At 43.4% G+C, this 12,470-nt stretch overlaps 1 protein-coding gene across 1 annotated transcript in view; it reads right to left on the bottom strand.

Annotated features, from left to right (window-relative positions):
- LOC140737576 (diacylglycerol kinase theta) overlaps positions 1-12,470 on the bottom strand; it is a 332,765-nt gene that overhangs the window by 240,342 nt on the left and 79,953 nt on the right. The window contains exons 3-4 of the mRNA XM_073064008.1: positions 11,672-11,774; positions 6,326-6,411 (exon numbers count right to left, since the gene is read on the bottom strand). Coding sequence (XP_072920109.1) covers positions 6,326-6,411; positions 11,672-11,774 — 189 coding nt within the window. The remainder of the gene's footprint in view (positions 1-6,325; positions 6,412-11,671; positions 11,775-12,470) is intronic.

Raw genomic sequence — 12,470 nt, forward strand, 5'->3', positions numbered from 1 at the left:
ACGTCGCACGTGATGAAGACCATGGAGCGGCTGATAATACAGAATCTGAGGCCACAAACCAGGCACGCCCAGGATCCTCTTCAGTTTGCGTATAAGGAGAAGGTGGGAGTGGAGGATGCTATCACGTATTTGCTGCACAAATCCCTCTCTCACCTAGATGGGGTCAGTGGTGCTGTGAGAATTACATTCCTTGACTTCTCTAGTGCCTTTAACACCATCCAGCCCAAGATCTTAAGGCACAAACTAACGGAGATGGGAGTAGACTCTCACATGGTGGATTGGATAGTGGACTACTTGACAGATAGACCTCAGTATGTGCGGTTGGGAGACTGTAGGTCTGACACGGTGGTCAGCAGCACAGGAGCGCCGCAGGGGACCGTGCTCTCTCCGGTCCTGTTCACCCTGTACACATCAGACTTCCAATATAACTCGGAGTCCTGCCATGTGCAGAAGTTCGCTGATGACACGGCCATAGTGGGGTGTGTCAGGAATGGACAGGAGGAGGAGTATAGGAAACTGATACAGGACTTTGTGATATGGTGCAACTCAAACTACCTGCGTCTCAATATCACCAAGACCAAGGAGATGGTGGTGGACTTTAGGAGATCTAGGCCTCATATGGAGCCAGTGATCATTAATGGAGAATGTGTGGAGCAGGTTAAGACCTACAAGTATCTGGGAGTACAGTTAGACGAGAAGCTAGACTGGACTGCCAACACAGATGCCTTGTGCAGGAAGGCACAGAGTCGACTGTACTTCCTTAGAAGGTTGGCGTCATTCAATGTCTGTAGTGAGATGCTGAAGATGTTCTATAGGTCAGTTGTGGAGAGCGCCCTCTTCTTTGTGGTGGCGTGTTGGGGAGGCAGCATTAAGAAGAGGGACGCCTCACGTCTTAATAAGCTGGTAAGGAAGGCAGGCTCTGTCGTGGGCAAAGTACTGGAGAGTATAACATCGGTAGCTGAGCAAAGGGCGCTGAGTAGGCTACGGTCAATTATGGAAAACCCTGAACATCCTCTACATAGCACCATCCAGAGACAGAGAAGCAGTTTCAGCGACAGGTTGCTATCGATGCAATGCTCCTCAGACAGGATGAAGAGGTCAATACTCCCCCAATGCTATTAGGCTTTACAATTCAACCGCCAGGAGTAAGATATGTTAAAGTGCCGGGGTTGATTGTATTTAATGTATTTAAGTAAACTACTTAAGAACTTTTTAAAAGCTATTATTATTGCTTTTTGAGAGAGTGATTTAGATGCATATCATATTTTTACTGAGTTAAGTATTGTATGTAATTAGTTTTGCTACAACAAGTGTATGGGACATTGGAAAAAATGTTGAATTTCCCCATGGGGATGAATAAAGTATCTATCTATCTAGACCTTGCTGTAAGCTGCATGTGTTGTTAGTGGAGAGTTGTGTCTGGATCTTGTCCCTCCATTGTCGTTCTGCTGCCTTCATGACTTAGATCATAGCTGCATTTCTTGAGACCTGGTGGTTAGCGGTGGCAAAAGCTCTGCCTCCTGCAGTGTGTGCAGCGCACACGGAACTGTTGATCCAAGGTTTCTGGTTTGGATAGACCCTGACCGATTTTTGGGGGACAGCATCCTCACTGCACTTCCGGATGAAGCTCATGACACCTTCTGTCAAGTGTGAGGCATCCTCATCACGAAAAGCATTCCAGTTGAGGTCATCAAAGCAGTCCCGAAGCACTGAGACCGATTGGTCAGACCAGCAGTGGACGGTTTTAACTGTGGCCACGTCTTGTTTCAGCCTCTGCCTGTACATCAGCATAAGCAAGATGGAGGAATGATCTGACTCACCTGGATGTGTTGACAAAACTTCAGAGAGACTTTAGTCAGCAACGATGAAGGTACTCGTGGTGTGTGCAGTCTCCAGGGTGCTGATGGTCTCGTACAGTTCCGAGAGCCAGGTCAGTATCAGCTGCAGCGAAATATACACAGCTGTGATTATAACAGCCATAAACTCCCTAGGCAGCCAGAAAGGTCCACACAGCATCACCAGGTATTCCAGATCCAGGTATCAAAAGGATTTGAGAACATGCACATTCAGGGGGTTGCACCAAGCTTTACTGACCATGAAGCATAACCCAGCTCCTTTACTCTTCCCAGATAAGCTTTTAGTCCTGTCTGCCCAGAACAAGTTCAATAGCATGATCCAGTATGTCCTCCATCAACCAGGTCTCCACAGAGCACAAAATGTTACATTCCTTTGTCTCCCGCTGATAGGAGATTCTGGCTCTCAGTTCCCACAGCTTGTTGTCCAGAGACTGAACGTAGGCCAGGGAGCAGTGGCCAATTAGCATGCCATCTCATCCTCACCGGAATACTGAACCTTCTCCCTCACCTAGGGCACGGCTTCTGAGGTAGCACCGGTGTAATAAATGATCCTCCCATGGTCACATAAGCAGGGGTTCCCAGTGTAGAAAAAGCAACACATTGTGGGTAAATGCCATCTTCCCGACGTTCAGAAGAGTCGGTTGATCATATCTGATGTGACTGTCAGCCTCTTGAATAAGAAATGCGAAAGAGCTTGCAGAAATTGGCAGTACACTGTAAGGTTGGTACAGAGCTCGCAACACGGCTGCCATACGTGGCACCATCTTGGAAGATTACTTTTATTGGTTGCACGATTTGTTTTTTTTCTGCCCATTGGGTGTTTTTGTTTTAACAAGTTCTATTAGGTTTCTTTTTCTTGAGGCTGCTTATAAAGAGACAAATCTCAAGGTTGTATACAGTATAGGTACTTTGATAATAAATGTACTTTGAAACACAGAAACATAGAAAACCTACAGCACAATACAGGCCCTTCAGCCCACAAAGCTACCTAGGCTTACCTATAGCCCTCTATTTTACTAAGCTCCATTTACACAACCAGGAGTCTCTTAAAAGACCCTATCGTATCCACCTCCACCACTGCTGCTGGGAGCCCATTCCACACACTCACCATTCTCTGTGTAAAAATCTTAGCCCAACATCTCCTCTGTACCTGCTTCCAAGCACCTTAAAACTGCGCTCTCGTACTAGCCATTTCAGCTCTGAGAAAAAGAGTCTGACTATACATTCGATCAATTCCTCTCATTAACTTGTACACCTCCATCAGGTCACCTCTCATCCTCCATCGCTCCAAGGAGAAAAGGCCGAGTTCACTCAACCTATTCTCATAAGGCATGCTCCCCAATCCAGGCAACATCCTTCTAAATCTCCTCTGCACCCTAAGGAATCTAAGGGGAAAGCACTATGGGTAGTAGAGGTGGGATGGGGAAGGGAGAGGGAGGGAATTACCGGAAGTTGGAGAATTCGATGTTCAAACCAAGGGGCTGGAGACTACCCAGACAGTATATGAGATGTTGTTCCTCCAACTGAAGTTTCCCCATCCCACCTCTACTCCATCTCCTCTTCTAGCTGCCTATCACCTCTCATGACTCTGCCTTCTTCTAGTACCCATAGTGCTTACCCCTTAGATTCCTTCTTCACCTCTCCTGCCTATCACCTCCCTGCTTCCCCTCCCCCACCTCTTGATCTTTCCTCTGATTGGTTTTCCACCCTCCCCACCTTCTTTATAGGGCCCCTGCCCCGTCCTTCTTTAGTCCTGACGAAGGGTTTCGACCCGAAACATTGACTGCTTCTTTCAACCGATGCTGCCCGACCTGCTGAGTTCATCCAGCTTTTTTGTACATCTTGAATGTCCCACTGTAACCTCTGACAGCCCTCCACACTATCCACAACACCCCCAACCTTTGTGTCATCAGCAAATTTACTAACCCATCCCTCCACTTCCTCATCCAGGTCATTTATAAAAATCACGAAGAGTAAGGGTCCCAGAACAGATCCCTGAGGCACACCACTGGTGACCGACCTCCATGCGGAATATGACCCATCTACAACCACTCTTTGCCTTCTGTGGGCAAGCCAGTTCTGGATCCACAAAGCAATGTCCCCTTGGATCCCATGCCTCCTACTTTCTTGAAATTTGAAGATCTATCCTGGGCCCCACATATTGATGCCATTACAAAGAGGGCACAACAGTGTTCATATTTCGTTAGGAGCTTGAAGAGACTTAGTATTGTCACCAAAGACACTCGCAGATTTCTACTAATTTACTGTGGCCATGATGCTGAGCTCTTTTTCTGCCACCTCTAGCTCTGAGCCCATTTCTTTGGCAAGCACTCCCCATCGTCCCATCTTCAACCATCCTCCTGTTCCAGAACACCCCACCCTGGTCTTCTGCCTGCTCTGGAACTTTTCATTGTCAACTGCTAATTGTCTAGACTTCACCACTCCTCTCTCCAATTTCAACCTCACCTCTTCCAAATGCTCTGCTCTCCAATCCCTCTGCACCATTCCTAACCTCACTATCAAACCTGCAGATAACAGGGGTACTGTAGAAGTCTGGCGTACTGACCTCTACCTTGTTGAGGCCCAGCAACACTCTCAGACACCTCCTCTTATTTACCCCTTGAACAGGACCCCACTAAGGAACACCAGGCCATTGTTTCCCACACCATCACCCACCTAATTGTCTCTGGGGATCTCCCATCCATTGCCACCAACGTCACAGTTCCCGCACCCCACGCCATCTGTTTGTACTTCCTACCCAAGATTCACAAACCTCCTTGTACACGTAGACCCATTGTTTCAGCTTGTTCCTGCCCCACTGAACTCAGATCTGCATACTTCGACTCTGTTTTATCCCTCCTGGTTCAGTCCCTTCCCGCCTACATCCTGAACACATCACACACTCTTGATCTTTTCAAGGATTTCAGGTTCCCTGGCCCCCATCACCTTATTTGTACTATAGATGTCCAGACCCTATACACCTCCATCCCCAAGCAGGAAGGGCTCAAAGCTCTTTGGACACCAGACCCAACCAATTCACCTCTGCCACCACCACTCTCCTCTGTCAAGTGGAACGTCCTCTCTCTAAATAATTTTTCCTTTGGCTCCTACCACTTCCTTCAAACAAAAAGTATAGCCATGAGCCCTTGCATGCATCCCAGCTATGCCTGCCTGTTTGTCAGCTATATATAACCATATAACAATTACAGCAAGGAAACAGGCCATCTCGGCCCTTCTGGTCCATGCCGAATGCTTATTCTCACCTAGTCCCACCAACCTGCACTCAGCCCATAACCCTCCATTCCTTTCCTGTCCATATACCTATCCAATTTTACTTTAAATGGCAATATCGAACATGCCTCTACCACTTCTACTGGAAGCTCGTTCCACACAGCTACCACTCTCTGAGTAAAGAAATTCCCCCTCATGTTACCCCTAAACTTTTGCCCCCTCTCAACTCATGTCCTCTTGTTTGAATCTCCCCTCTCAATGGAAAAAGTCTATCCACGTCAACTCTATCTATCCCCCTCATAATTTTAAATACCTCTATCAAGTCCCCCCTCAACCTTCTATGCTCCACAGAATAAAGACCTAACTTGTTCAACCTTTCTCTGTAACTTAGTTGCTGAAGCCCAGGTAACATTCTAATAAATCTTCTCCGTACTCTCTCTATTTTGTTGACATCTTTCCTATATTTCGGTGACCAGAACTGTACACAATACTCCAAATTTGGCCTTACCAATGCCTTGTACAATTTTAACATTACGTCCCAACTCCTATACTCAATGCTCTGATTTATAAAGGCCAGCATACCAAAAGCTTTCTTCACAACCCTATCCACATGAGATTCCACCTTCAGGGAACTATGCACCATTATTCCTAGATCACTCTGTTCTACTGCATTCTTCAATGCCCTACCACTTACCAAGTATATCCTATTTGGATTATTCCTAGATGTGGTGTGGATAGACAGATGTTTGAGGTGGGTGGGATGTGGTGTGGATTGAAGAGATGTCTGGGGTGAGTGGCACATGGTGTGGACTGCAGAGATGTTTGAGGTGGGTGGGATGTGGTGTGGATAGACAGATGTTTGAAGTGGGTGCGATGTCGTGTGGATTGAAGAGATGTCTGGGGTGAGTGGCACGTGGTGTGGACTGCAGAGATGTTTGAGGTGGGTGGGATATCGTGTGGATGGACAGATGGTTGGGGTGGGCTCAACTGCGGGAAGCCAGCAGAAGAAACTAAAATGGAACTTTGGGAACTAGTTAAGTGAAGGGATTGGAGACGATGGCAATCAGAATTTGTAAAGTATCTTTAGCAAAGAAAATGGTGGATGATTCAGATCCTGGACAATATCACTGCATCTTACCTATTATATACAAGAATAAAATTAACCACCATTCACTAAGTTTGATACAACAAATAGATCCGTAGAAATACAAACGTAAACTGCAACCTTCCTCACTCACCCGCTCATGTTGTCCATCTTGATGACATCGTCGACAGTCACTACAAGCAAAAGGACTGCAATCTACATGGACGTGTAGTTCACACACTGTCAATTAAAGAATTAACATTAACCTGTGTTATTACGACACCTGAATTAGCCAGTCATATTAAACAGAAAAGCAATATCCTATCAATCAGTATTTCACACTTATTCTCCCAGATGAGTGCAATTTGTTTTAAATATACAGCCTGCACAGCAACAATGACCTGAAGTTTTTTTTTGAACAATATACAAAAATGCAACAATTTCTAAAACTGCAGCTCAAGGAAAACTTTTAAGAAAAGAATAATCTTTAATATTAGTGATTGCTGCCCTTTCAATAAAACACACCAGGCCAGATTTAAACTGGAAAAGGTAATTAATTGAAATTTTTCTGAACTCCATTTTGAGCGCTTAGACTAATCCCACTATCATCAGAAGATTGCTGACACGGGCCAGGAAACAGGAGGCCTCAATTTTGACAGAAAGAACATCCTCCAGAATCCCAATAATAAATAGAACAAAATTCTACCTTCAGATCCTTTTAAATTAAACACCTTGCAGGAAATTCAGGATATTGAGAGTTAAGATCACCAGGAGGCCAATTACCCTTTTTAACTTGTCCTACAATTCAATTAACTTGGGGGTTATCTGCACCCTCTCTCCTGCTATTTACTTCTTATCCACAGCACTCAACATCCTTATTGGATCTGGGTCTTAAAACTGACCTCCATCAGTCACACAGTTTTGACAGAGGAGGTTTCAATTTTCCATGACACTTTTACAGTTTGGATGAATCCCCTGTTAAACTATGTGACCCACTCTAAATTTAAATGCCCTTTGAGTTCAGTCTCACTCATTTAATGCACTTCTAAAACAAGTTGTTATGATATTGAAATAGGAATAAACATGAAGTAAATGTTGTTAGTGACTGGAATGCACAACTAACAGCCAATACAACTGAGTGATTAAGATCAAATCTAGCATGCTTGGCAGGTTTCTCAATCAAGCTACAGATAGCTGAAACACGCATTTATATTCAGAATGCAAGAACAAGCTGTACAGATATTACAAATGTGTGGATGGTGCAAATTAGCACTGGGAAAATAATATTACTTACTACATCTTGTTCACCTTAGGGATCCTGTCATCACTAACAATTGGGAAAACACATGTGGTATGGCAATTTGAATACGCAAGAACATGTTCTCCATCTTCTCCAGTCACAATAATACCAGAGGACTGGGGACTGCACAGATTATTCTGCTTTTTTCAGAAAGATAATAGGGATAAGGCTGGGAATTTCTTTCGCCAGAAGGTGATGAATCTGTGGAATTCACTGCCACTGATGCCTGAGAAGGCCAAGTCATTAGGTAAATTTAAAGCAGAGGTTGATATGTTTTTGATTAGAAAGGGAGTCAAAGATTATGGGGAGAAAGCTAAAGAATGGGGTTGAGAAGGAAAATAAATCAGCCATGATGGAATAGTAGGGCAGACTCGGTGGGACAAACAGCCTAACTTTTTTGCTCTTAGTGGTGCTAGAAAATTTGTGAACCCTGTATAATTTTCTCGGCATAAATATGACCTAAAATGTGATCAGATCTTCACACAAGTCTTAAAACTAGATAAAGAGAACCCAATTAAATAAATAACACAAAAAAACATTATACTTGTTCATTTGTTTATGAGAAAAATGATCCAATATTACATGTATTTGTTGGTAAAAAAGTATGTAAACCTTCTACAAAAGCTATTTGGAGTCAGGTGTTCCAATCATGAGATGAGATCGGAGGTGTGGGTTGTAGAGGTGCCTTGCACTAGAAAAAATGACACACAAAGTCAGGTGCCTGCTCTTCTCAAGAAAGTTCTGCTTATGTGCACCATGCCTCAATCAAAGCAACTTTCAGAGGCCCTTAGAAGAATCGGAGAGAAGCATGAAGATGGAAAAGGCTACAGAAGCATTTCTAAAGACCTGAGTGTTCATCAGTGCACAGTACGAGAAATTGTCTACAAAAGGAGAAAACTCAGTACTGTTGCTACTCCTCCTAGGAGTAGGCATCCTGCAAAGATCACACCAAGTGCACAACACACAATACTGAAAGAGGTGAAAAAGAACCCAAGGGTAACATTAAAACACCTGCAGAAATTTTGAGAACTTGCTAAAGTTTCTGTTCATGTGTCCACTATAAGAAAAACACTGAACATGAATGGTGTTCATGGAAAGACACCAAACAGGAAACCACTGCTCTCCAACTGTTTGGCAAAAATGCACATTGATATGTTGGAGGAAAAAGAGCACTGCACAGCAACACCAAAACCTTATCCCAACTGTGAAGCATGGTGGAAGGAGCATCATGGTTTGGGGCTGCTTTGCTGCCTCAAGGCTTGGACAGCTTGCAATTGTTGAGAGAACAGTGAATTCAAAACTGTATCAAGACGTTTTACAGGAGAATGTCAGGGTAGCACTCCATCACTTGAAACTTAATAGAAGCTGGGCAATGCAACAAGACAATGATTCGACAGACAAGAGTAAATCAACAACAGAATGGTTTAAAAAGATAAAAATTTGTGTTTCAGAATGGCCAGGTCAAAGTCCTAACCTTAATCCTATAGAAATGTTGTGGAAGGACCTGAAGCAAGCAGTGCATGCAAGGAAGCCCACCAACATCCCAGGGTTGAAGCAGTTTTGTAAGGAGGAATGGCCTAAAATTCCTCCAAGCTGATGTGCATGACTTGTCAATGGTTACCGGAAATGATTGGTTAAATTTATTGCTGTACAAGGGGGTCACATAAGTTACTGAAAGCAAAGGCTCATATACTTTTTCCACCAAATACATGTAATATTGGATAATTTTTCTCAATAAATAAATGAACAATATAATGTTGTTTTGTGTTATTTATTTAATTTGGTTCTCTTTATGTAGTTTTAGGACACGTGAAAATCTGATCACATTTTAGGTCATATTTATGCAGAAGAAGAATAGCCCTTAACTCTGCAGTAGAGTTATCGGGGCACTGTTTCCTTAGCAAGCTATTTTTGTTTTTACGAGCCCAAGTTGCTAGCTCAACGCTCCACCTGACCTGGATTCGAACTTGGGAACCTTGGCTCTGGAGACCGGTGCTGATACTATTGCGCCAGCAAGCAGGACATATTTATGTAGAAATAGAGAAAATTCTACAGGGTTCACAAACTTTCTAGCACCACTGCATATTTTATGGTCTTATCTGAGTGACCCTTATAAAGGCACATGTAATAAAATAGGTTCTGGGCTGTGTAAGAAGGAAGAGTTAGATTGATTGCGGAGTACATTTATATAGGTTAGCACAACACCAGTACTGTTCTGTGCTCTATATAAAACAAGAAGCTGCAGAGAATAGTGAATTCTCCTATCATCGATAGTATCTACAGGAGACACTGACTCAAAAAGGCAAGATCTATCATCAAAGATCCCTACCTTCCAGATGTGTCATCTTCTTATAGCTACCATCAGGCAGGAGGCACAGAGACCTGAAGTCTCACACCACTAGGTTCAGGAAGAGTTATTTCCCTTCAACCATTCGATTCTTGAACCAACCAACAAAACCCTAATCACTACCTTAGTACAGCAACACTACGACCGCTTTGCACTACAATGGGCTTTGCTTATTTTGCTCTGTGTTCTTTCTTGTATAAATTAATGCATATTTTTCTTGTGAATGTGGTGTATCAGTTGCTATGTGCTTCTGATGCCACTGGCAATTTCTCATTGCGCCTGTGTATGTGTACTTGTGCACCTAACAATGAACTCAACTTTGACCTGCCATCCTTCCTCAGACTCACCAGTATAACTCCAGACACACATTCCTCCCAGCCATTTCATCAGACCTTACACACCCTAACAGGCAATCAGCTGTAACATAACCAGAATGTGCAAACGTCCAAGAATTATACCAGACAAAACATCTGGCATTGACCACAGTGCCAAATCCAGATGTGGCAATCTCACTGCCAGCTCTGCCAACCTGGCAAAATCCACTCGACAAACATCCAGAGACTGTTGCCTACTATACATTGATAGAATTGTTCACCAGACACATCAAACAACATTGTCATGTTTGCAAAGTCATACTTAAAAGCAAATGTACTAAACTTTTCCATTGCGCCCCCTGGGAACGTCCTGTCCAACAGCAGGACAGGTTGACAAAAGGTGGCAGAACTGTACTGTGCAGGCAGGAGGGTTGTTGAACTGTTGCCAGCATTGACTCCAGATCCCATGAGGTCTCACGGCATAATTTCAATGATGAACAAGGAAAGTTCCTCCTAACTGCCACCTACTGTCCTTCCACAACTGATCTATACCTGGAGGCAGCACTAAATACCAAATATTCTGGGTGGCACCAGTGATGGACATAACTGTCCACTCCATCTGCGGCAGACAGTGAGTCAAATGACAATACCTGACCTCATCCTCCTCAGTGCAGCATCTGTCCATCAAAGTTCTGGTTACACCACACAACCCTTGTCAATGCAAAATTCCTTCCTTCACACCATCTATGGTACTGTGCAGCTCCACTGTCTATTAAACAGGGCTATATGCACTTGAATCAGAGAAAGATGTAGGGCTATTCACTAGAAAAGGATTATTCCATTGATTAAACTATCAGCACAGCATCACGGGCTGAAGGTCCTGTACTGTGTTGTATGTTAAACAGTACAGACAGAACAGGTCTAGCAACCCATCATCATCAGGTGTACAGCCTAGAATCCCAAAATAACAACACTGTGGTAGCACCTCGCCCAGAAGTGCTGCAAGTGGTGCTTTCATCATCATCTTTCCAACAGCAATTCGAGTTGGGCAATTGAACAAAACAAAAGAATAAATAAATCTCTTAAAGCTGAGGATGTGGCCATCAAAATGATTTGTTGTAGTCCTGGTGCTGAAGGTGTTGCTTAGGCCTGGTACACAGTTTCTGATTTTGACCCAGTGATGGAGGAACATCAAATCAGGTCAAGGCGTCTGTAATCTTAAATAAAAGAAATACTGAGGTCATGCAGTATCTGTAGAGAGAGAAAGTTAATATTTGAGGTTGAAGAAGTCAAAAACCAGGTGTGTTTTATGCTGCAGAGACAGAGAGAAGTGGAGAGAAGAATGGAAAAATCTGTAATAGGGAGTAGAACGTGGTTACCTGCTGTCAATGTCATGTACCAGAGAGTGATGCATTCTTATCAATCTGTTTCTAGACCGTAAATACATGAGATGAACAGAATCTAGCGGGCCAATTGAGAGCAATCTGCTAATTAAAATCCCCCAGGCACACTTTATAATTTTCCACATTATTCCCACACCTTCACATCGTATCGCAGGACTTTCATCCAACTGTCTCCGACAGACAATGCAGAATTTCTTTTTGTAATGAGCAGGAACTCCCAAACAATGTGCCACAGGAATCTGGAAAGGTAAGAACAATAGATCAATCATCCTGGAACAATAAGATCAAACAGTCCCAATTACAATTCAATGTGAGAAATTATCTAATTAATTCAAAATTGAACAGACACTAGAGATTCTGCAGATGTTGAAACACACACAAAATGCCAGAGGAATTCAGAAAGTCAAGCAGCACCTGTGCAGGGGTACTTCATCGTTCTCCCTTTACAGTGCTTCTTCTCTGGGGTAAAATAATCCTAGTTTAGCATGGCAACTAATCTGCATATGACCTCAAGAAACTGTAAAAGTACAAAGAAAATTATTTTCAAAGTACATACATGTCATCATATACAACCCTGAGATACACTTTCTTGCAGATATTCACGGTAAATAATAACAATAAAGTAAGCAATAAATATCAAGAACATGAGATGAAGAGTCCTTGAAAGTGAGTCCATATGTTATGGGAAAAGTTCAGTGCTAAGAGTGAGTGAAGTTATCTCCTTTGGTTTAAGAGCCTGATGGTTGAAGAGTAAAAATTGTTCCTGAACGCTAGTGTGAGTCCTGAAGCTCCTGTGTTTCCTTCCTGATGTTGGCAGCGAGAAGGGGTCTTGGCCTGGATGGTAGGGGTCCTTGATGATGGATGCTGCTTTCCTGCAAAGTGCATATGTGCTCAATGGTGAGGAGGGGTTTACCCACGATGGACTAGGCTGTACC

This window comes from Hemitrygon akajei, chromosome 13 (genome assembly GCF_048418815.1).
Source record: "Hemitrygon akajei chromosome 13, sHemAka1.3, whole genome shotgun sequence".
Taxonomy (NCBI): domain Eukaryota; kingdom Metazoa; phylum Chordata; class Chondrichthyes; order Myliobatiformes; family Dasyatidae; genus Hemitrygon; species Hemitrygon akajei.